Source organism: Acanthaster planci, linkage group LG06 (genome assembly GCF_054643075.1).
Source record: "Acanthaster planci isolate LZ-2023a linkage group LG06, COTS_SCS, whole genome shotgun sequence".
In the NCBI taxonomy this organism is placed as follows: domain Eukaryota; kingdom Metazoa; phylum Echinodermata; class Asteroidea; order Valvatida; family Acanthasteridae; genus Acanthaster; species Acanthaster planci.
Genome location: NC_141782.1, coordinates 17,280,207 through 17,306,369, shown reverse-complemented (window position 1 = coordinate 17,306,369; position 26,163 = coordinate 17,280,207). Strand labels below are relative to the sequence as shown.

General features: G+C 39.7%; 3 protein-coding genes across 8 annotated transcripts in view; 1 reads left to right on the top strand and 2 right to left on the bottom strand.

Annotated features, from left to right (window-relative positions):
- Positions 1-2,660, top strand: part of LOC147798899 (kinesin-like protein KIF28) — a 50,101-nt gene extending 47,441 nt beyond the window's left edge. For all 6 annotated transcript variants that reach the window (XM_087138032.1, XM_087138033.1, XM_087138028.1 and 3 more), the window contains one exon: positions 317-2,660. In XM_087138032.1, coding sequence (XP_086994158.1) covers positions 317-397 — 81 coding nt within the window. In that variant the 3' untranslated portion in view covers positions 398-2,660. The remainder of the gene's footprint in view (positions 1-316) is intronic.
- A 299-nt stretch (positions 2,661-2,959) lies between these two features.
- Positions 2,960-11,395, bottom strand: LOC147798898 (kinesin-like protein KIF15). The gene is made up of 7 exons (XM_087138066.1): positions 11,263-11,395; positions 10,068-10,177; positions 8,593-8,718; positions 7,532-7,603; positions 7,299-7,392; positions 6,561-6,692; positions 2,960-6,215 (listed from the first exon to the last, which is right to left on the bottom strand). Exons 1-7 carry the CDS (start codon positions 11,299-11,301, stop codon positions 5,937-5,939), a joined length of 852 nt encoding a protein of 283 aa, XP_086994192.1. The 5' UTR covers positions 11,302-11,395; the 3' UTR covers positions 2,960-5,936.
- Positions 11,396-11,628: 233 nt separating this feature from the next.
- Positions 11,629-26,163, bottom strand: part of kif15 (kinesin family member 15) — a 48,365-nt gene continuing 33,830 nt past the window's right edge. Inside the window, exon 27 of the mRNA XM_087138073.1 lies at positions 11,629-11,844. Within this exon, the coding sequence (XP_086994199.1) occupies positions 11,644-11,844 (201 nt within the window). The 3' untranslated portion in view covers positions 11,629-11,643. The remainder of the gene's footprint in view (positions 11,845-26,163) is intronic.

Sequence of the window (26,163 nt, the reverse complement as noted above, 5' to 3'; positions counted from 1 at the left end):
GTCGTGCCCCATCGTGTTGAAAACTTTTAGGTTGGGGTAAATAGCAAAACTACTGTTCAAAGGACTGTTGGAAATCAGTATCAGTTGGCCACTGTATCTTATGTTTCTGAAAGTTAAGATTTTCCAGCAAAAATAATTCCGCTCACAAGTAGTAAAATGAGAAGTGCAGTCAACAGAACGTCGGGTTCATCAGTGTTGCCCTCATGCATATTTATGAATGCAATCAGCATGTGGTTTCTTGCAAGGGTTCTTATGTTTGCTTTCTTTTTTCCTCACCCCCTCCCTTTTACCCATGCTGGTCATACAACTGCAAAAGGCGGTGAACGGAGGCAAGGTGGTCCAAACCAATGGAGATCCAAGAGCTCAAGGGGGTAGCAAGGCCTGTGCCATCATGTGATTAGGGCATCGGGGATTCTGCAAGCTGAGTGCGCCACTCAGAAACAAGTCTCTAGGTTACAAAACCATTCTGTTTGGTACAGAGATTTATTTTGGAAATCAAGATGTTATAACCACGGAGTGTGAATATCAGTTTGTGGCAATGGCAATCACATGACACTAAGACGATTGCACAAGGCTTTGTAGGAAGCAAAAATCCTTGGCTTGCAATTTCAGAAAACTAAAACAAGTGTGTGTCAAAATTTGAAAAATCAAATAATCCCCAAAAGACTCTTTTTGGATCTGGCCAGATTTCACACTTTGACATGACAGATCACTACAAACAGTGTGGTGAAGGTGATGGTTGCCAGTCCTGAAACTTGCACAATGTATTATCATGATAAATGGAATATCAACATTAAAGTCCAAGATGACTAATATCATTGGGAACACACTTGATCAACTGATATTTTTGTGTTACAATCTACTTGTACAGTTATATGTAGGTGAAATTTTTGTATATTTTTGAGTGATTTTTAATTCCTAAATTAGACCAAACCAACAATGACAGTGAGAAAATTCTTGAAATTGTGTTACGTTATTGTGAAAACCACCTGTTTTCAAACTGGTTTACATAAATTTAGGCAAGCAAATTTCTGCATTTTAATTTTTGGTTTCTGCACCTGGATCAGACCACTTTTACAGAAAATTCACCTTTGTAATGCTTGCAACCTTTTTAATCTTTGCTTTATTTGAAACTAAAGAAAAAGAAACCCTTAAATGGAACTCCTCACCAGTTGTAGACAATGTAGCCTACCTACTGGACAATAGTTCTTTTGGGAACAACAGGACCACTGTGAGTTATCTTCTAGGTATTCTGTTTATGTGCTATTTATAGAACATGCAAATGATGGGGGATTTTATATGGTTTGATTCCAGTGTATACGCAAATCGCAATGTTCCATCATCAGTATTTTTTCAATAAAAGTAGATAAATGTACTGAACTGCTTTTTGGCATCTACACTGATTTGTGTATATTTATGCATCTTGAATTCAGAAAGAACATTTCAGCAGAGTTAAGTTAGTTATATTTTTGCATACGTTGATTGTAGAAGTTAGACTTCATTAGAATCACTTCCAGGGTAATCTGTAGATACACTCAGATATTAAATATATTGGCAGATGTTGCTTTCACATTTTATTTGACAAGTGCATTATACTGATCGATCGTTATTTTAATCTGCGATGTTGATTCTTGTGCTTGATAAAAATCTGTGCCTTTCATACTATTTTTCTATTTTTATGAATAAATATATTTAGCAGCATGGCCTAGAGATGTCAGGAAATGCAAACTGTTCGGATAATTTCAGGCTAGGGAAAATGTAAACCCACAGTACATTTTTCCAACAGATGTCAAGGGAGGCGAGTTGACGTGTTTAGACAGTGCAGTGCATGTTCACTGTGATAATGAAGTAGTGGTTATAACTTATGTGATGCTTCTCGGTTACGAGAAGTGGTTGTGATACCTCGGTGTTTCATAGGAGTCAAGATTATTGGCTGCAAATGAAAATGCTCTTGGGGCCATTTTATTGTGAAATAATATCGTCCCCAGATGTTCAAATATAGTGCGTTTATAAAATACAATGTTCTTCCATGCAGCTACATGTATGAGTAGCATAGTTTGTTGAATTTGTCATTTAAAGATATCTACAAGGAGGCTATTTTTATGTTTGTTATAGACTGGACTTCATGACATCTCACTTGAGAAGAGTTCCATGAATGTTACTTTTTGCTCACTCTGCCACCACGCAGTGTGATGTAACGAAAATCCATCTACTGGCAAATTCATTTCCAAAGTGTTTTTGACCTTTATACTCATATTCTCAAAATAATCAGAGATCAACAGAGAGAGGAGACTATTTTGCATCTTTCAACTATTTGACAATGTCATGTTGGGAATATCAAAGTCAATAGACACACAGGACCTCTTAAGTGAATTCTGTAACTAATACCTACAGTTTACAAAGTTCCTCAAATTTGACGGTGAAATGTATCCCATGAATTCCTTATGTACTTTCAAAGCATCAGAAAAAGGTTATTGTTGGCTTACATGATTGGATCACTTTTCTGTTTATATCCACAGCAGTAATGTATGCATCCACATTTTTAAATGTCCAGTACCAAAACAGTCATGCCGTCCATAATAGTGACCGTCCCGTCAACACCGTCCATTTCAAATATTCCAAATTTCTTTTGTAAATAAAACATAATCGGAATTACAGAATACGAGTGCACAGCCCTTTGCTGCTTATTGTAAGGATGGTTCATACTCCATGTAATACTTCAAGCATGTGTGTGACGTCACAAAATGTTTGCAGTGACCTTTGCTCGGGTTGAAATGTTAATTTGCAGTTAGAATATTTGATCGGATGTCTTGTATTCACATGCATGTTTGCGTTTGTGTCAAGTATGAACCTGCCTTCAGGTTGTGTGAAAATTCTTGTTTTAGCCTTCGTTTTTCAAAAAGGTACTAAAAATGCACCAAAATGGTTACAAACAAATTTTAAATTGTACGCATTAGGCTTTGTTTCACTGAAAGAGTACAGTTTTATCTGACAGGGATAAGTTTGGAATTACAAAATTGGGTCAGTAACAGCAAAGTGATCGCTTTGTTCTTCACGCAAAGTGAAACGTGAAAAGTAAAGTGAATTTAGTCAAAGCTGTTCCTCTGAGACTAAGAATATCCATATTGTGGGGGTGAAATAGAAAAGAGTATTAAAACTTGGTAAAGGTAAAAAAAATGCATTAGAAACCTTGGGTTAAATTGAATAGTAGGAATACATTATATTCACACCTTCCTTCAGACGTTGCAGGAAAACACTGTTATTACATTGAAGTCACCTGTCACCAATCTGGTAATTTCCACATTCTCTGTACAATTAAAAGGAAACAAAACAAGGAATCCACTTCATAATCACATGACTCCAGTAGAAAATACTTCCTCACATGAAACTTACTCATGATTACATCTGAAGCTCTTACAAGCCCATTTAAAACAATTCACCAATTCTTTTAAGCTACTTTCTCATGAAGTTGCATTTTTCTGCCTACTTCTACATGTATGTACACACTGACCACACATCTTTATATACACACAGCTGTGTTGGGTTACCAATTGGACCATGTTGTACCTCTAACAGGACCATTTGAAGCAAGATATGGGACAGAGAAAACCCGGCCCCGCCTTTGTGTTGGTCATTGTTTGATCGGAATCTCAGGAATTCTTTACAGACTTCTAGGGGTGGGATGTGTTAGGTAACAATAGTCTACAGTGTACATAGGGATTGGACAAGTAAGGGGGGCTACCCCTCCGTCCCATATCTTGCCTGGTATAAACAGGACTGGCCCTTCTGGGTTGGTCAAAATGTAATTGATCTGAAACTCATAATTAAAATTCTGAGTTCACGTCTTTGAGGTTCTGGTGTAGATGACTCCAAGGCAATGAAAGGGAATTTTGGAGATGAGCAACATGTAACTTCAACCCAGTTCATAAACCTCAGTCCAATGTTTGTAGTAAATTGGCCCTTACCCAGAGCTAAGTACAGCAGTGCAATAAAGCTACAGACAATATTAAGAATGCAATTCAACTCTTAGTTCAGGGGTGAGATTGGAGGAAAATGAAACATCCACAAAATAATCACCAGGATGCAGGGGCCAATTTGATAGTGCTGCTTAAGCACAAAATTTGCTTAAGTGTGATAAAACCTTGCTTGACAAATGAGGTTACCAGCCAAAACTCTATGTGATGATGTATATTGTTTTGGAATAGTATTAACCTGTTGTTTGGTTAACATGACAATCACATAGATTTTGAGCTGGTAATTTTTGTTTTTTCAGCAAGGTTTTTCTGCGCTTAAAGCCTTAAGCAAATTTTGTGCATAAGCATCTCTATGAAATTGGCCCCAGCAGATGTTTTAACTACTTGCTGCTGGGTGGATTTTTCTTGAGCAAGACAAGATGCCGGCTCATTTTCAAGATTTTTTGTTTTCAAAATTCTTCAAAAATTCATCATTTCATTTAATGGCCGTTTATACCAAAATGAAGGACTCTTTGGGTACTACTCTAAAGCTGACCGGTAATATTCATTGACTCCTGAATATTTCAGTCAGGCCTGCAGCCTTGGTAAAAGAGCCCAGATTGTGCGGTGTTATGTAAGATTCTTTTGTTCCCGAAACCGGCACAGTGCACTGCTGACCTCTTTCCAAAAGGGGCCAGATTAGCGTACAGCGGAGCGGAGAGCTTTTGTCACCGGTGGTAATCCACTCACTCTAAATGCCTCAAAACTATACTGTTTCAAAACAAGGCTGGATTATCTCCACTATTGAGAGCGAAAAAATGTTGGTAATGCCCAGCAGCTCAGTCTTTTGTGCTGAGCACGGTCTTTTGTTATAAGACCCAGCTCTTTTGTCCCAGTTTCAGGCTGCCCGGCTCTGCATATAAAGCCTATGTACTCGAAAATGGCTCGCCTGGCAGGGAGTGGCTAATGGCTTGCAGCAGTGTACGGTCAAATGGTATACATTTGGTGTCTTTGTATAACGGTACTGCTTGTGTTCTGTATTGACTTTTATTTCATAAAAAATGCCTTAATCGTAAATTAAGGACTTTACGGAATTGAGAAAAAAAAATGAAAAATGTTAAAGAAAAAATCCTGAAATCAAGAAAAACCCTGATAAATCTATCCCCTGTAAGTTATCTGATGTTGGACATCCACCACTTTGGCCCAGGAGGAGATGACTCTGAGCTTTACTTGTATGGGTGGCCAGAGAGACGTGGAGCCGATTCTGAAGAGAATCTTGACTCTTTGGATAGAACCAGAACCAATTTAAAAAGTGCTACAGTCAATGTCAAGCCTAGTTCTTCCTACACCAGTCCTGTGCATCTCCCTATGCCCCTAAAAATGGAACACACACAGGCAGTGATTGGTCATTCATAAATAAGAAACGTCTGGAAAGATTGGTCATTGATCATAACACATCCTTCAAATTCCTTGCAGAATGTAGTAAAGTACGGAGAAGCTGTTCATTCAATTTACAGACAAATCCACAACTTGGACATTGTCTATTTGATATTCATTATCTGAGCTCTTGGGAAGGTCGAGTACTTACTACGTCAATCTCGTTTCAGTGAATGTGGTATTCTTCCCAACTAGCAATGATAAATTGCCCTCAATCAAGCACATCATTAATAATTCAAGATGCATTACTTCATGCAATGGCCAGCTGGACAGAAAATTTCACCAACTTCAAATTTCTTGCATGGAATTACATGTAACTTGTCTGCAAAGCATGACATTCAGTGAATTCCTTGCGAGTTCTAACTTAGACAAAATGACAAATGGACTGTCCTGAAGAACACAGTCTGCCTGCTGTCCAGTATGTCTCATGTATGAAAGTGGTCATGAGTCAAATACTCAATTCTTGAATACAGAATGCATTGATCATTCCGAAAGGTACTGCAGTTATACAAAAATGTCTGATTACTGAATGTTTGTACTCCTCTCTTATAACAGGACTGTTCTTGGATCAACATTCTCCTTCACCATCTCTAGGGGCAGAGTGTCTTGGCCATTCCCATGGTCTTTACCATAGCCGTAACCATTATCATGGTCTTTACCATGGCCGTTGTCATGGTCTAGACCATGTCCATTGCCATGGTCTTTACCATTGCCAGTACCATTTCCATTGCTGTTACTGTTACTCTTCAAATCCCCAAAGACTTTCTTGTACTGCTCCAGTTCTCCTTTGATCAACTTCGAGTCATTTCTTGTCTTCAGTAGTTGCTGTGAGGAGATAGAAAAGAAAATCTTAGTACTTAACCATTAGGGTGCCCCACAGGACCTTTATAACGTGCTGGCCAATTGTCTTTTAATTTTTCTGCTAAGTTTCAAGTCCCTAGAAAGTACTTTGTGACCCCAGGCTCTGCTAATATTGAAACGGCCAGCTTCATTCTTATACAAGAACCGCTACTGCCACTGGCAATCTTTATGTTGGAACTAACACCAAGACAAACTTTATCTGCTCCGTAACCATACACTGCCAAGGCTAAATCTACATGTAAAACTCACAGACATAAAGAATTTGAGCTGTTTTTGAGTGGAACACGAAGAGGTAGGGTCAAGAGATACCTCTTTGAGCTGTGAGTTCTCATTCTTGACCTGTTGGTGGTAGTGAATCTTCTGTTTCAGGTTCTGATGTCCAGCCAGCTTGGTGTTGATGGCAGTCAGCTCCTCGTTCCTCTCTTCAACTCGTTTCACCTCCTGAAGGAATGGAAAGTTTTTAAGAAACAGAAAATGCATCTCCAACTTCAATCAAATGTGAGGTGAATGAACCCAACAGGATTTATCAAACAAATTTCAAGGAGGAAGGCTTGAAATTTCGATCCTAGTATAATCTTTCTTCAGAGAAGAGAAACAAACTATTGCACCGTTTAGATGTGAACTTTAGCCCTGTTGACTTGTTGGAAAGTATTAAGTTTTCTTTGACTACGTCTGATGCTTGGTCTTGTGAATACGTTCACATGGCATGGAATGATCCTGAATCTCTCCATCCACCTAGTAATTTCAGTTGGTTGAGCTCTCTTGGCTTTTCTATGATTCCTGCTAATAAGTGGTGGCTGAAATATGATAAAAAAGGTTATTTAATGTATAATCAAGAAAAACAAGTTATTTGCTAACCCCAGTCAATTCCTGGGGTTTTTGTACATTTGAAAAGACCACAATGTCAACTCCACTGCAGTAAGAACCTTGTGCCAGGTTTGGCTCCTAAGTTATTGGACTTTGAAACCGGGAAAGATGTGATGTTGAGAATTTGAAAATCCAAATTCTTCTGCAATGAGACGTAAGTGCAGGTATCTGATCACCTACCCTCAGCAACTGCGTCTTCTCCTCTTGGAGTTGGCTGAGACAAGACTTGAGGGTCTCCTTCTCTTCAAAATGGCCACTCTCCAACGTCTTGATCCTGTCAGTCACATTTAGCCCCCCCCAAAAAAAATTCAAAAATCAGTTCCATGGGACACTTTCTGAACGATTGCAAAAATTGTCCACATAGTTTGACAAACATTTAGGAAAGATGTTGGCTGACTACTGGAGTAGTTTACCTCTCTAGTTCTTCCAGGATCTGTTCGGAATTTTCCTCCATGAGTTCACTGTTGCACTGCAGCTGTGCTAGTCTGTAAAGACAACACACGTGACACCAAAAAAGTTAAGCTCGCAGCATAATCCACTCCTTCAAAATGAGTCCGCGCCATTTGTTTCAGTACCAATGTTGAATCTATTTGTATTTCTATTTGTACATTCATATCTTTAATAATTAATCAGTCCTATTTAGATTTGTGTTCATTCCTAGGATGTTAACCTATTACACTGAGTTTGAAGATCGTTGCTTAATTCTGACGTTCATCTATACCTTCAGTTACGGTGTATCTCACTTTTTTTACTCTCTCTTTCTCCTCCACCTTGTAATTTTAGCCACATATGGATACTATTGTGACAAATAAGAAACCGGGCCATGCATAAGCTTTTGCTTTCTGCAGGGGTAACATTGACCAATGATAAATATAGCTAAGAACAGCTGAAAAAAAGGCATAGAGAAGCTGAACTGTGAAAATCTCCTGTACTTGGTACACAGCCAGTGAGGACAATTGGCTGAAATCCCAAACAAAAAAAGCCGAATCAGCTACAAAGCTGAGAAATCCTACCCCTGTTTCTGCCAGGTATCCACCATTCATCACCCCTTTTGTCATTCTGTAAATATCTGTGCTTCATAATGTTCCTATTGTGATGTATGGAAATAAATAAACCAAACCAATCTGCATTGGAAAGAGCAAACCTGAGCTCTTGGTGGTTAATTTATCACTCAGTTTGGCGTGCTTATGAAAATTGGGTATTTTTACATAGGCGAAACAATGTAGGAGCGATTGGTGATCCAAAGGCCTTGAATTCAAAAGTGACTCTGGTGACCTACACCTCTCTGGTATGGATTCGGCACTATCCACTATGCTATCTGGAGCAAAGGTGAGATATGTCACTGTAAACTCATCAGACACCAACGGTTTGACAGCAGGATCATGTGGGTAAGACTTTGGAGTGTGGATCCCTCTCATTGTGTAAATGAGTACCAGCTTCTTTTCCTATTCATTTGGGTTCAGTGGCTACTCACTCCGTTTCGGCTTTCAGCCTAGCCTCCACTGCCTCGTCTTTAAGCTTGGTGACACTGTCAAATGCAAAATTGACCCGACTAACTTCTTCACGCAGTTCACGGTTGCTAAACTGCATCTCCATTTCCCTGGTGAAGGAAGACAGCCAACACCGTTACAATCAATAGTGTGGCACATACGAGTAGGATGCACCTCGTTTTCACAGGTTTTTACAGCAATGTGCTGCTTCTGGCTCACGTTGGGATGTGGTCAAAAACTAGCCAACATCAGGTGGCCAGTAGGTGTAAGTGCTCCCTTCCTTTCCACCATGTTGTATTCATAAACACACTGTGGAAAGGTCATCTCATCATAGGCAATGAAGGATTCACTGTGCGTGCACACTGGCTCGCATGTGTAAAAGGAGTGCAATCAATTTACAACTGAACTTGTACAAGCCCAGGTTTTAACACTTGAGTGCCAAAGGAATACACCTAAATATGGGTACAAGACAGAAAAAGCTTCCTTCAACGGCAGCATAAGGTGGTGCTCTTTGACCCCATGAGGACTGCATTACATAAAGTCTATGCTCTAGCAGGATGGTCTCCGGTTACGCCTGCATTTTGTGTGTAGAGCTACATGTAGGTCTAAGTCTTCGCTGGTTGCAGATACATGGGCATACATACATACATGTGAGGGCATGATGACAATAGGTTCCTCTCTCATGTACCAATAATGTATGGCGTTCACATGATACAATGTATGGCGTTCACATGATACAATGTATGGCATTCACATGACACAATGTATGGCGTTCACATGATACAATGTATGGCGTTCACATGATACAATGTATGGCGTTCACTTGACACAATGTATGGCGTTCACATGATACAATGTATGGCGTTCACATGACGCAATGTATGGCGTTCACATGACGCAATGTATGGCGTTCACATGACGCAATGTATGGCGTTCACATGATACAATGTATGGCGTTCACATGACGCAATGTATGGCGTTCACATGATACAGTATATGGCGTTCACATGATACAGTGTATGACATTCACATGATACAATGTATGGCATCATGTACTCTTTTAAAATCTACTATCTGTTCTTTTTTAAACAGTCAGCGTAATCAAAATTGTGTAAAGTGAAGATCAGTGTGGGAACAACAAAACACACAAAATTGAAGAACTTCTTTGGAATCATGCTGCATGTGGTGATAATGCAAGCAAAATCAAGCCAGTTTTTAACATGCCAACTATTGACATATAATGATGTCAGCACCTGAAAATTGACAAAATTGGGTTTAGAATAATTCGGCTGGTTCGGGAAAGTTTTGGAAGTTCATTCCATTTGGTCATGTGACAATGACAGCTACTACACCTGTAGATTCTCCCTATATGGTCAGATTCTTTGGGACCAAGAAACCAAGCTAGCTGACAACAGACAACCACAGCTTGGGAGTCTCTTTCGGATGCCATCTTACTCACTTCTCTTTGGCCTTCTCCTCCCATTGTTCCACCTGGTATTGCAGCGTCTGACACTTGGTCATCAAGATCTCTTTCTCAACTTGCGCATGTTCTAGCTCTGCCACAGAATCCTGCACCACAAAACACAGGGTTAGAACCTGAAGTATATGCCAGGCCTCTCTATACCAGATGGTTCCCAGATGGTCAGAAGCTATTCAAGTGAACTGCAATTAAAGCACTCCTTTATAATTTTCACCCTGTTACTTGTGATTGGTCTTTTGACTGGTCTTGTGATTGGTTTTGTGACTGGTCTTGTGATTGGTCTTGTGGTTGGTCTTGTGACTGGTCTTGTGATTGGTTTTATGACTGTTCTTGTGATTGGTCTTGTGATTGATTTTATGATTGGTCTTTCAACTGGTCTTGTGATTGATTTTGTGACTGGTCTTGTGGTTGGTCTTGTGACTGGTTGTGGTTGGTCTTGTGACTGGTCTTGTGGTTGGTCTTGTGACTGGTCTTGTGGTTGGTCTTGTGACTGGTCTTGTGGTTGGTCTTGTGACTGGTCTTGTGACTGGTCTTGTGACTGGTCTTGTGGTTGGTCTTGTGATTGGTCTTGTGATTCTTGTGACTGGTCTTGTGGTTGGTCTTTTGACTGGTCGTAGTTGGTCTTGTGACTGGTCTTGTGATTGGTCTTGTGATTGGTTTTGTGACTTCTTGTGACTGTTCTTGTGATTGGTCTTGTGACTGGTCTTGTGGTTGGTCTTGTGATTGGTCTTGTGGTTGGTCTTGTGACTGGTCTTGTGGTTGGTCTTGTGATTGGTCTTGTGATTGGTCTTGTGACTGGTCTTGTGACCGGTCTTGTGATTGGTTTTGTGTCTGGTTTTGTGATGCTCTCTACTACCACACTGCACAGTCTACAAGAGTTATAAAAACTGCTGTCAGAAGTACACACTGTTTCTGCCAGTATCAAAACCAAACCTTGTCGGCATTCTATCTTACTCATATTCAGCATGAGTTACAAAACATGAATACGGAAATGTTTCCCCATTATGGTTAACAGTACAGACTTTTTAAAACACGAGTACAAAAATTCAAGTATAACTCACTCACGAAAGGTTTACTGGTCTAGCCTACCCACACATCGGCCACATATAAACTGAGGCCAAACCTGGACAGGTGATCTGTATGCTTTTCTCCAACTTGTCTGTGTCTGGGTTACCTTTAGCTGTTGTATTTCCTCATTCTTGGTCTCCCTCATGATCTCAAACTGTTCCAGGAGCTCGGTGAACTGCTGCTGTCTTGTCCGCAAAGTGCACCGAGAAGGGCTTAGTCAAGGAGAGGGGTCACCAAACTCATAAAAGGATAGCTTTCCAAACAATCAAAGAAAAGTGACAGCAAGACTATTACTATGGTGCACTGGCAGCTTGATAAAAAGGCCCTTCTTCAGTACTGTACATGTATATCCTATATGAAAATAGACCTCAGCCTTAACTTTGACGAGTGTTGCTTTTGAACAGAATGCCAAGGAGGTACTTTGTTCAGCACTGGAGATTTTCCCGATTTTCATGGCTTTTATTTTACATACATTTTACATGCTCTATCAATTACCAACCCAGTCAGGCACCCCAAAAGGATATGACTCAATCTCATTGGCCTGGCTGTCAATTGTCTGCTTCAGCTCTTGGCTGTCTAGATGAGGGGTCGTTTCTATGACAACAGTGGAGAGATTGGTCTTGACCTCTTCCAGTTGCGTCTCATAGACCTCTTGCAGTGTTGCAATCTCCTCTTCTTTGTCAGATACCTGCACATCAAGAACAGGAAAACATCACTGCTGCCTTCGTAACTGTTTTCAGCTTATAAAATACAAACGATCAGAGCTGATGCGTTTACAATGGTTTTATCAGACCTACATGTACATGTACATCACTCACTGCAGCAACTTCCTGCATACATGTATAACGTGTTTATGAATGTCAACCCGAGTCTACATCTCTAGCTGGTGATCATCTCACAGCATGTCAGGAGTTAGATATAGGCTCTCTATAAAATGGTAAGTACTGTACTTGCTCTCTTTGACATGGCACTGGCTGAATGACCTCAGCGATGCAGAAGTACCTGTAACTCCACTCATGCTCAAAGCGACATGTGGAGAACAGTCAGAACACAGTGCTTTCAAAATTGTTTTTGGTGTTTTTAAAAAAAATACAGACCTCTACTTTGGACCAGAAGTAGAGCATGATTTAAAACCTGACAGGATAACCTTGAGTTTATCGATTTTGTAACAAAACAAATATTTTAAGCTAATACAGCTAATTTTGATCACTTTGAAAAAGATGATTAGGCTGACTTACATGTACCTCCAATTTTAAAAGAAATATGTTTAAAAATCCGATTTAAATTTAACATCTGATTTAAGTTTTAAAAACTTTATTTCTAATTTTTCTAAATAAAAAAATTGGCCAACCTTGGTTTCTCCATTATATGAGGGTTCTGCAAGGAAGCAGTCCAGGAATGTTTACATGTGATTTCTCCACATATTCAAATTTACAGTTCTAGTGCATGTATATACAGCCATGGTCCAAAGTCTACCAACACCTGACTAAAAGTGTCGAACTGTAAGTTTTAAGACTTGTAACACATCTACATGTATACCCGGCAACCAAACATTCGGGGTGGGAGCACGTTACTTTGGAGGGGGATCTAAGCATTTGGGGAAATTTTGTGTAGCGTTTGATAGCCTTTCTGAAGAGTAAGGCTAAATTTATGAGCTTTGGCATGAAGTCCTCTGTAGTCCCCTACATTGCACTTATCTCAGTATATTTCAAACACCCCAAAACTTTGACTCCATTCCGTGGTGACCCTGTTGGCTCCCCCCCACGTATCTGCCAATGGTATGTGTCAATGGGAGAAAACCCAACATGATTTTTAAATGTGGTTTTAACTGCACATGTACTTGGCCTCCAACATGTACTTCACTTCACTTGACAGCTTATCGTGATACTGAATACAGGTCCATGTATTAAGCTGGAGGAACTTCACACGTTTGGAATTTCTCAAGTAGCACTAACTTTGTTTTCAAAACACAGGAAACTCAAGCATTTTTTCCATAAACCACAGTGCAATCACTGAACCACAGGGTGTTCCCAGAAATTCCAGAAAGTGCACATCATTGGGAGGTCACCGAAAGTTTTCAGTAAAAATGCAAAGCTCGCTGCTGGCTATGAAGTCAGAGTAAAAGATCAACACAGAAACCGATCAAAACCTGATGTTTTAATCTTCATTTCACAAACAATTCTTAAAATGTAAGAAACAAGCCAGTGAATACCTTGTAAAGGTTTCATTCATTTATACACAGTGATGGCAGAGTATGTGCTATACAGTCAGTATGCAGTGATCAGTGATGGCAGCTTGACCAGCCTATTACACTGCCACTTATGGCTGACAATTGAGGCTTGTTTCCCAACAGAATTCACATTATTAGAGACTTTGCCGACCATTATCTCTTGAACAGTTTTTATTGTCTGACCAGGCCATGCCCACCGTACATGTACATCCATAAACTGTTAAGTCTTTAATATGGTATCCATACTGCTAAGTAAATTTCCCCTCAAATCCGCTAAGCTTTTCTTCAACCCCAACACCCCATGAATTGTGAAAATGTTGGATATCTCATGTCCTGTTTTACCTCCCAACCATCCCTTGGTGGAGCTGGCACAATAGAAGGTTATGTTTTCCATTGAACTGTCAATTTTATTGGGCTTCATCATCAGCCTCATTGATGCAAAGCTCTGTAAGAAGTCAAGCACCTAATCGGTCAATTAATCATTTACTCTGACTGCGCAAAACAAAGTTCTAGTTTGTACATGCACATCCTATTCAAGGCATTGTCAGTCAAAAGTAGCGGCGCTAATTACATTGAAGTCAGAATAATCTACATGTATGTCAACAGCAGTTAGAGATGAAAGCATACATCAATCACACATGGCACGCAGGAAAAGACCATGAAGAGCACTAAAAGAGCATAATAAGAGTCGATAACGCTTAGTTTTAAACTGCTCAGTTCCAAGTGCCAGGACAGTGCAGTAGCTATAGGCAGCACTTCAGCTCTTCAAGGAGCACCATGGCTTGGTCTGAGAATACATCTACATGTACAGGTACAGTGGAAATAGGTGAATTGGCAAAACCTCTTTTAACTTTGCCAATTCTACTGAATCTTGTTCTGATAATGACATGGAATCCACTGTGCTTGTTTGTTATCAAGCAGATGACAACTGTTCAACTGTCTACAAGAGTGTTTATGATGTGTCTTACCATATCAGATCTTGGTGTGGGATTATTTGTACTTATCCCAACCATTATCAGCATCTACATAGGATCCACTGCACTTCTCATACCACAAATGATTCTAGGAAACATCTTCTTACTGGAGTGCCTACTATCACTATTGCTACTGACTATTGACCGGTACCTCGCTATTGCCTGGTGTCTGCACTACCTACGACTGATGACACTTCGCAGAGCAGTGATTGCTGTTGTATGTAGTTGGGTGTTAGCTATACTATCTGCCATTTTAATTGCAGTACGCCTCATTTTAAACATGTGCAACTACAGGAACATTCAAGTGATGAATCTCACACTGACTGGAATCATTCTACTGATGTTGTTGACAATTGCAGTTTTATTCCTCCACATTATGGTGATTGCCAGACGACAAGCTCGGCGCATTGCTCAAGAAAACCAAGTGGCAGCAGATGGAGCTAACCTCCCCCCAAGACTCAGCTCCAAGTCTTTCTTCACCGTGGCTGTAACACTGACTTTTTTATCCGTGTGCTGGATCCCTTATCTCACATTAATAGTTTTCACTGTGGTGAACATTCGCATAAGCTTGTCCCTACAAATATTTACGGCAGCTATCTTTTACATGTCTTTCTGGGTTGATGGACTCATCTTACACATGCAGAATAGAGAGTTCAGGAAGGTTGTCTACAAAATAGTATCTGCTGGATTCCATGCACTGGGACAGAGATGTAACTGGTACCAGGCTTAATATCTGTGCAATGCCAAATTACATGTACCTCACAGACAACAGAGGACCCCAATCCAGGCCACTGAGGACTCTTGTGCCACTAAAAAATAATACACAGAGAGGAGGTTTGCTTTATGCTGTCCATAGAAGCTTGACTCTATGTTTTCTAATCGTCAAGAGCCAGGTACACGCATTCGTCCAGTGTAAAAGCTCCTCGACTTGGATCAAGCTCAAGCCTTCTTCACTTCAAAAACAATTTAAGAAAAACGGCCAGTAAATACCTCGTACAGGTTTCATTCATGCACGGTAATGGGAGAGTATGTGCTATACAGTCAGTATGCAGTGATCAGTGATGGCAGCTTAACTAGCTTATTACACTGCCACTTATGGCTGACAACTGAGGCTTGTTTCCCAACAGAATTCACATTATTAGAGACTATGCCAACCATTATCTCTGGAACAGTTTTTATTGTCTGACCAGGCCATTTCCCCCTGGAATCCTGCTAAGCTTTTCTTCGACCCCAACACCCCATGAATTGTGAAAATGTTGGATATCTCATGTCCTGTTTTACCTCCCAACCATCCCTTGGTGGAGCTTGCACAATAGAAGGTTATGTTTTCCATTGAACTGTCAATTTTATTGGGCTTCATCATCAGCCTCCTTGATGCAAAGCTCTGTAAGAAGTCAAGCACCTAATCGGTCAATTAATCATTTACTCTGACTGCGCAAAACAAAGTTCTAGTTTGTACATGCACATCCTATTCAAGGCATTGTCAGTCAAAAGTAGCGGCGCTAATTACATTGGAGTCAGAATAATCTATGTCAACAGCAGTTAGAGATGAAAGCATACATCAATCACACATGGCACGCAGGAAAAGACCATGAAGAGCACTAAAAGAGCATAATAAGAGTCGATAACGCTTAGTTTTAAACTGCTCAGTTCCAAGTGCCAGGACAGTGCAGTAGCTATAGGCAGCACTTCAGCTCTTCAAGGAGCACCATGGCTTGGTCTGAGAATACATCTACATGTACAGGTACAGTGGAAATAGGTGAATTGGCAAAACCTCTTTTAACTTTGCCGATTCTACTGAATCTTGTTCTGATAATGACATGGAATCCACTGTGCTTGTTTGTTATCAAGCAGATGACAACTGTTCAACTGTCTACAAGAGTGTTTATGATGTGTCTTACCATATCAGATCTTGGTGTGGGATTATTTGTACTTATCCCAACCATTATCAGCATCTACATAGGATCCACTGCACTTCTCATACCACAAATGATTCTAGGAAACATCTTCTTACTGGAGTGCCTACTGTCACTATTGCTACTGACTATTGACCGGTACCTCGCTATTGCCTGGTGTCTGCACTACCTACGACTGATGACACTTCGCAGAGCAGTGATTGCTGTTGTATGTAGTTGGGTGTTAGCTATACTATCTGCCATTTTAATTGCAGTACGCCTCATTTTAAACATGTGCAACTACAGGAACATTCAAGTGATGAATCTCACACTGACTGGAATCATTCTACTGATGTTGTTGACAATTGCAGTTTTATTCCTCCACATTATGGTGATTGCCAGACGACAAGCTCGGCGCATTGCCCAAGAAAACCAAGTGGCAGCAGATGGAGCTAACCTCCCCCCAACACTCAGCTCCAAGTCTTTCATCACCGTGGCTCTCACATTGACTTTTTTATCCGTGTGCTGGATTCCTAATCTCACATTAATAGTTCTCACTGTGTTGAACATTCAGGTAAGCTTTGATATACAAATATTCATATCAGCCATCTTTTACATGTCTTTCTGGGTTGATGGACTCATCTTACACATGCAGAATAGAGAGTTCAGGAAGGTTATCTACAAAATAGTATCTGCTGGATTCCATGCACTGGGACAGAGATGTAACTGGTACCAGGCTTAATATCTGTGCAATGCCAAATTACATGTACCTCACAGACAACAGAGGACCCCAATCCAGGCCACTGAGGACTCTTGCGCCACTAAAAAATATTACACAGAGAGGAGGTTTGCTTTATGCTGTCCATGGAAGCTTGACTCTATGTTTTCTAATCGTCAAGAGCCAGGTACGGGCATTCATCCAGTGTAAAATCTCCTTGACTTGGATCAAGCTAAAGCCTTGTTCACTTCAAAAACAATTTATGAAAAACGGCCAGTAAATATCTCGTACAGGTTTCATTCATTCATGCACGGTGATGGGAGAGTATGTGCTATCCAGTCAGTATGCAGTGATCAGTGATGGCAGCTTGACTAGCTTATTACACTACCACTTATGGCTGACAACTGAGGCTTGTTTCCCAACAGAATTCACATTATTAGAGACCATGCCGACCATCATCTCCAGAACAGTTTTTATTGTCTGACCAGGCCATTTCCCCCTGGAATCCTGCTAAGCTTTTCTTCGACCCCAACACCCCATGCATTGTGAAAATGTTGAATATCACTGTCCTGTTTTACCTTCCATGATATTCAATTCCTTCAGTTAATTGTCCTTGGTGGAGCTGGTACAATAGAAGGTTATGTCTTCCATTAAACTGTCAATTTTGTTGGGCTTCATCATCAACCTCATTGACACAAAACTCAGTAACAAGTCAAGGACCTAAATGGTCAATTAATAATTCACTGTGACTACACGAAACAAAGTTCTTGTATATACATGCACATCCTATTCAAGGCATTGTCAGTCAAAAGTAGCGGCGCTAATTACATTGAAGTCAGAATAATCTATGTCAACAGCAGTTAGAGATGAAAGCATACATCAATCACACATGGCACGCAGGAAAAGACCACAAAAAGCACTAAAAGAGCATAAGAAGAGTCGATAACGCTTAGTTTTAAACTGCTCAGTTCCAAGTGCCAGGACAGTGCAGTAGCTACAGGCAGCACTTCAGCTCTTCAAGGAGCACCATGGCTTGGTCTGAGAATATATCTACATGTACAGGTACAGTGGAAATAGGTGAACTGGCAAAACCTCTTTTAACTTTGCCGATTCTACTGAATCTTGTTCTGATAATGACATGGAATCCACTGTGCTTGTTTGTTATCAAGCAGATGACAACTGTTCAACTGTCTACAAGAGTGTTTATGATGTGTCTTACCATATCAGATCTTGGTGTGGGATTATTTGTACTTATCCCATCCGTTATCAGCATCTACGTAGGATCCAATGCACTTCTCATACCACAAATGATTCTAGGAAACATCTTCTTACTGGAGTGCCTACTGTCACTATTGCTACTGACTATTGACCGGTACCTCGCTATTGCCTGGTGTCTGCACTACCTACGACTGATGACACTTCGTAGAGCAGTGATTGCTGTGGTCAGTAGTTGGGTGTTGGCCATAATGTCTGCCATTGTGATGACTGTGTGGTTTATGCTGAATATGTGCAGCAATGAGAACATTAGAGTAATAAATCTTACACTTATTGGATTCATTCTACTGATCCTGCTGACCATTGTGATTTTATATCTCCACATTATGGTGATTGCCAGACGACAAGCTCGGCGCATTGCTCAAGAAAACCAAGTGGCAGCAGATGGAGCTAACCTCCCCCCAAGACTCAGCTCCAAGTCTTTCTTCACCGTGGCTGTAACACTGACTTTTTTATCCGTGTGCTGGATTCCTTATCTCACATTAATAGTTCTCACTGTGGTGAACACTCGCATAAGCTTGTCCCTACAAATATTTATGGCAGCCATCTTTTACATGTCGTACTGGGCCGATGGAATCATTTTACACATGCAAAACAGGGAGTTCAGGAAGGTTTTCCACAGAATAGTATCTGCTGGATTCCATGTACTGGGACAGAGATGTAACTGGTACCAGGCTTGATATCTGTGCAATTACAATGTACCTCACAAACAACAGAGGACCTCAATCCAGTGTAAACTCTTATTCCAGTAAAAATATTACACAGAGAGGACCTACATGTACATCTATGCGTTTGTAGCATTTTTTGCACAATTGCTTGAATTACTTGCCTTTATTTCTTTTAGTGAATTTAGCATTCAGAATCTTCATTTTTAACTTTGACAACTTTTTTCATGTCCTGTATATATCCTGTTTGCCATTTCTTAGACACAAAACTCACTGCATTTTCCTTGTAAGAGTACAACCACACAGTATCTTGTACAGTGTACATGTATATTGTTTCCGCCTATTTGACCTTGTTAGCCCAGAGGCTAGGCACACTTCACCATGCTTCATTTAAGCTTGTACTATCATCCATCAAAGACATTGTTTTAAGGTGAAATTATTCATTCACAGTCACTGTTCTAAAAATCCAACTAAGTCATGTGACTAAGACTTTCTTTTCTTAAGTTTTGTGACTTTACCTACATCCTGTTTCTACCTGTATGTAAGTCCTGCATCATTGCACAGCTCCTCAGTATCCCGTATTCAGTATCTAGTATTCAGTATCCAGATCCAGTATTAGTCTGCTTTTCAATTCTCCAGTTCAGTCAACAGTTAGCTTACAATTCTATCGCAACCTTCTCGGTCATTCTTTTGGATAAAGTTGGTAACAACACTGAATCAACACTGACTCTCATGACGACCCAATACCTTTATGCTGTCTATGCATGTACATGTACATGTATGGAGCCATTCAACAGGTGTGGAAGCTTGACTCCATGTTTCCTATCAATCAAGGGCCAGCTACATGCATTCGTCCAAATTAATTTAAAACTTAATTCTTTATCTTAGATCAAATTCAAGCACTCTACATAAACCAGATCCACACTGCTCAGTTCAGGAGCCAATGCCATTCATGCAGTGGTCTAAATTTGAAAGCATACTGTCGTATTAATCTTACCAGTACCATAGTTTTCAAGTTACCAGTGCCATAGTTTTCAAGGCTTCCTACTGACAGTGCATAACCACCTCTTGTTGATCATGGTTGGCTGAAGTATGGTCATGTGTGGTTCACCGGCTAGTACATGAACCTAACTTGTACATCAGCTTGAATTGGACACATGCACGTGAATTTGAAAGATTAGTACCTACTCAGGCACTACTACTTGAAAATGTTGACGGGTTAAAATGCCCTTAAGATGACAAGAACAATGAGCATTGAGCAGCAAATGTTGGGAAACTAAAAGCACCTGTTTGATTATTAAATTGCCTGTTGAATGTCTTATTCAGTTATTAGTTATATGGTTGAGTCAAAACAGCTCAATGATAAAACCCTGAAAAGTTTTTTTCCCTTATGAGGCTTGTATAATTCAGGCTCAGGGAAACAGGATCCTTTTCTGGTCGCTCACATTTTCTTGGGGTGTATACATGTAGATGTGAACTACAATGTAGTTACCTCATTGCAAGTCCATTATGTATTTCAACGAATCTGTGATTGTTCTGTGCACGGCTTTCAATATCATTCCCTTAAAAGGATTTGCATCTAAAAATTAATACAAACAAATTTTCATTTCTACAATCTGGAAATGTATTTTAGACTTCAGACATTGAAACAAGCAATGTGTTTATTAGTCATGTTATCTAAAATGCTCAATGTACCTATATTATCGTCAGAGTTCTTTTCATAGATTAACAATGATGTACATACATGTACCAAGCCTCTAGATAATGAAGAACTAAGGAGTATGAGGCACGGCTTTAACTTGCTCAGTAAGAATAAATCAGTCTGCAGTTCAAGGATCTAAGAATAATTTAACAAACTTCTGATTTTTCTGAGATGAAGAAAATTTTAGTTATGGCTGTCAAACATGAAATCAATCAGTTACAGGAACTTAATTATTTATTTGGTAATGTTTTGTTTGAAACCTTGGGACTTTGTCACGTGACTGAAGACTCACTTGACAGGTCACACGACAGACAGCTAGTAAGATTAGTTGTTTATTGTAAATACATGTAAGTACAGTGCTCAAAATAATTGAAGCCACCATAATTGAACTGAACAAAAATGAAGCCAACACAGCCTAATGTCTAAAAAGCAATGGCCGAATTATTGCGCATGAATGACATGATAGTGCAAAAGTGGAAGTACTGAACAAGAAATTGATTGTCTTCAGCACAGACCTCCCCTGGTATAAGTGACACTCCTGTGATAACTTCTGATGTTGTACTTCTGAAGTTTTCAAGCAACAGGTACTTTGGGATATTGAACAACCTGCTCTGGCCACTACACGTACATGTACACCCTCCTCAATCCTGCCTACACTTAGTCTTTCTGATCAATTTTGAAACATCTCAGAAAAACAGTATGAATGGAAATCTCAATACGGTATTCTACGGCAGCTTGATCAGGTAAGAAATATCACACTCTTTTTTACTTTCACATGCATTAGTGATTATTAGCTAAGACAAAAGAATTAATGTATATGTTACTCAAGTCATTAATACCATTTGTGTACAATCTGGATGTTAAATATTGCTTTAAAACCCCTTCACTTACACACTTGTTAATTAACCCCACTTGCACTGGCACATTTGAGGTATGGCAAATACAATAGGAGGGCACTATTTGGTTCAGGTAAAATCAAACTTACCCACTTCAAATAGCACCCTCCTTTAGTGTCCACCGTATGCTTTAAAAAGGGCCCAATACTGCATGGAAGTATTATTTATTCTCACTGTCTACTATCTAAGATATGCATGCATGGCAATAAACTCCCTCGTAAATATTTCAGTGCAAGCCATCCACCGTTTTATGACAGTTTACTACATTAGTTTGACAGAAATTCAATTTCAGAACCACTTTTTTTTCTGAAAAACAGATGTACATGTAGATGTGCAGCTGCAAGTACATGTAAGTCCAGAGCTCTGCACTTTACAGTCTAAGGCTCTTCAATTAGGGATTTTTTGCAGTCAAACACCACAGATTAATTAAAAACTACACCCTGCCTTCATTTCACCTTTTGATTTTTTTACTATTTAGTCTTCAAAGTTGTGAGGAAAGGCCTTGAATCTGTGTTTTCAGCTCATACATTAAAGTATTTTGCCACTGAAGAAAACAAGTGGCAATAAGGTTATACTGCAACTGGCATTTGCTAGCCTGGCTAGTAGCTTCAGAGTAAAATATACCAACTGATATAGTAATAATTAGGACATGAATGAAGAAAACAATTGCAATAAGGTTATACTGCAACTGGCATTTGCTAGCTTGGCTATTGGCTTCAGAGTAAAATATTATACCAACTGATATAGTAATAATTAGGACATGAATGAAGAAAACAATTGCAATAAGGCTATACTGCAACTGGCATTTGCTAGCCTGGCTATTGGCTTCAGAGTAAAATATACCAACTGATATAGTAATAATTAGGACATGAATGAAGAAAACAATTGCAATAAGGTTATACTGCAACTTGCATTTGCTAGCCTGGCTAGTAGCTTCAGAGTAAAATATTATACCAACTGATATAGTAATAATTAGGACATGAATGAAGAAAACAATTGCAATAAGGTTATACTGCAACTGGCATTTGCTAGCCTGGCTATTGGCTTCAGAGTAAAATATACCAACTGATATAGTAATAATTAGGACATGAATGAAGAAAACAATTGCAATAAGGCTATACTGCAACTTGCATTTGCTAGCCTGGCTATTGGCTTCAGAGTAAAATATACCAACTGAAATAGTAATAATTAGGACATGAATGAAGAAAACAATTGCAATAAGGTTATACTGCAACTGGCATTTGCTAGCCTGGCTAGTAGCTTCAGAGTAAAATATTATACCAACTGATATAGTAATAATTAGGACATGAATGAAGAAAACAATTGCAATAAGGTTATACTGCAACTGGCATTTGCTAGCCTGGCTAGTAGCTTCAGAGTAAAATATTATACCAACTGATATAGTAATAATTAGGACATGAATGAAGAAAACAATTGCAATAAGGTTATACTGCAACTGGCATTTGCTAGCCTGGCTAGTAGCTTCAGAGTAAAATATTATACCAACTGATATAGTAATAATTAGGACATGAATGAAGAAAACAATTGCAATAAGGTTATACTGCAACTGGCATTTGCTAGCCTGGCTGGTAGCTTCAGAGTAAAATATACCAACTGATATAGTAATAATTAGGACATGAATGAAGAAAACAATTGGCAATAAGGTTATACTGCAACTGGCATTTGCTAGCCTGGCTAGTAGCTTCAGAGTAAAATATACCAACTGATATAGTAATAATTAGGACATGAATGAAGAAAACAATTGGCAATAAGGTTATACTGCGACTGGCATTTGCTAGCCTGGCTATTGGCTTCAGAGTAAAATATACCAACTGATATAGTAATAATTAGGACATGAATGAAGAAAACAATTGGCAATAAGGTTATACTGCAACTGGCATTTGCTAGCCTGGCTAGTAGCTTCATAGTAAAAAATACCAACTGATAGTAATAATTAGGACATGAATGAAGAAAACAATTGGCAATAAGGTTATACTGCAACTGGCATTTGCTAGCCTGGCTAGTAGCTTCATAGTAAAAAATACCAACTGATAGTAATAATTAGGACATGAATGAAATACATGTTTAAACCATCAAACTAGTTTCATACTGTGTATGACTGATTTAACAGAGTGGGACCAGGCAGGAGAACTAGATGGAAAATTTCCATCTTGAAAATGTCTAAATTGTGTACAAACTGGTGTGGATGGTTAAAGGTTTCCATGTTGATAAACAGATCATGCAGGATTGCACTTACATATATAGTTTAACTCTTAGAAGCAACAACAGCTTGGATATGGCTGCAGATGCACTGTACATGTATTTGTGACTGTCATGGTCACTGTAACTTAAACTTGATCCAAAGGCTCATGGATGACTCAGTTTAATCAGTGATTCAGACGAAATCTACATATTGCAATCATGATTCCACCTCGAGCAGGACCAAGAGGGTCCGATTTTCAAAGCAATGGTAGTTCCTTTGGAAGGAACTGCACTTCACTGGTTACACGCATGTACAATGTACATGTACCTCCTTATTTATTTACTGCACAATGTACATGTACTGTACCAGAGGATGCACAGACCGTGCAAACAGCATGATTCCTTTACGAGTGCTTCTGTTTTAGGAAAATCATGCAGCGGAAACCAGGGTTTAATTAGACAGAATATTGCAAAGGTCATGTCTCAGTAGAGCTTCCAGAGCGGTAGCCACTTTTACTGTCAGTGCCTCTCCCCGTATTTCTAATGGAGTGGAGACCTAGGCCTAGCTCTAAAAAGCTTCAGATGCAGCTGTTGAACACTTCCCACCAACATGACTCTTTTCAGCCAATGAGGGGGTGCTTCTGCCAGGCAGATAAGGATGAGGAGCTACATGTATTAGTGACAGAATACCGTCATTCAAATGTGTTCAGGAGTATACACATTTGTCAAAAAACAAGTTGTACAAAGTTCATTAACTTGTGCTCAACCAATACTTCAACACTAAAATATCTGGAGATATCATTCGGAGTGGAAAGATGCATAGAAGGTCCACAAACAAAAGAGAAATGTGGGTTAAAGTTCAGACACAAGCAAATTTCAGTGTGAAAAAAAAATCCACAAAATGTACAACTCGACTGTTGGTGGGGGAATCAAAAACTCCAAGTCTTTAAGTACGTGCCGTATGTCGCAGTAAAACACTTGCTCAACGTACATGTACTACACCACAAGCATAAGAGCACCTACACGTACAATTCACTGATTGATTTTTTTTAAAAACAGACTGGCATTCTCGGGGCAGGGATTAAACTTCCAAGTACATGTACTTTAGGAATCACGATACTTAGCAATAAGAAATAAAACGGAAGAGTGACAGCAACAATAACTTCGATTGATGAACTAGATAACAAACTTTGAGAGGAAATTACGTGTAAAGCTAGATCCTTGGTGCATTAATAGCATCAATCAATTACTAATTCACTATAGCAGTTGTCCATTTCTCAGTTGTAATGATACAGACATGTACATCTTAGAAGTGGGATGCACTCTCTGTGTTATTACTTTGACCGTGCAATACAAATGCACATAGGATGTAAATGAACAAGTCAAATGCACTTGCCATCTTGGGCCCATCCTCCGGACAGCATCCAGAATAGGCATATTAAATTGAGAACAAGAGCCAGGAAGGAGGCTGTCAATCACACGCACACTACACAGGAAAAGATCACGGCTATGCTAAGCGAGAAGAGCAAATGCCAACGATGAATAGCACAATGGAACACTTGCACAGCACTAGGAAGGAGCAGCAGCTTTGGACAAGACAAGACACTCTCCAAGCTCCATCATGGCTATCGCTGGAAACACATCTACTGAAGATACGGATGACTTGCCAAAGCTTATTGTAACTGTCACAACTGCACTGAATCTGCTGTTGATTTTGATTTGGAATTCAATATGCTTGCTTGTTCTCCACCGGATGAATACCATTCAGCCATCGACACGAGCTTTCGTGACATCTCTTGCAGTATCAGATCTTGGTGTGGGACTGCTTGTACTTTTACCCAATATTTTCTACACGTACATGGATGTGGGACCAATTTCATTTACCGCACAGACAATTCTTCGCATTATTTTCTTGCTGGAGTGCCTACTGTCACTATTGCTACTGACTATTGACCGGTACCTCGCTATTGCCTGGTGTCTGCACTACCTACGACTGATGACATTTCGTAGAGCAGTGATTGCTGTGGTCAGTAGTTGGGTGTTGGCCATAATGTCTGCCACTGTGATGACTGTGTGGTTTATGCTAAATATGTACAGCTATGAGAACATTAGAGTAATAAATCTTACACTAATTGGATTCATTCTACTGATCCTGCTGACCATGGTGATTTTATATCTCCACATTTTGGTGATTGCCAGACGACAAGCTCGGCGCATTGCCCAAGAAAACCAAGTGGCAGCAGATGGAGCTAACCTCCCCCCAAGAATCAGCTCCAAGTCTTTCATCACCGTGCCTGTAACATTGGCATTTTTATCCGTGTGCTGGATTCCTTATTTGACAGTTTCATTTCTCACTGTGATGAACATTGGTGTAAGCTTGTCCCTACAAATATTTACGACAGCCATCTTTTACGTGTCTTACTGGGCCGATGGAATCATTTTACACATGC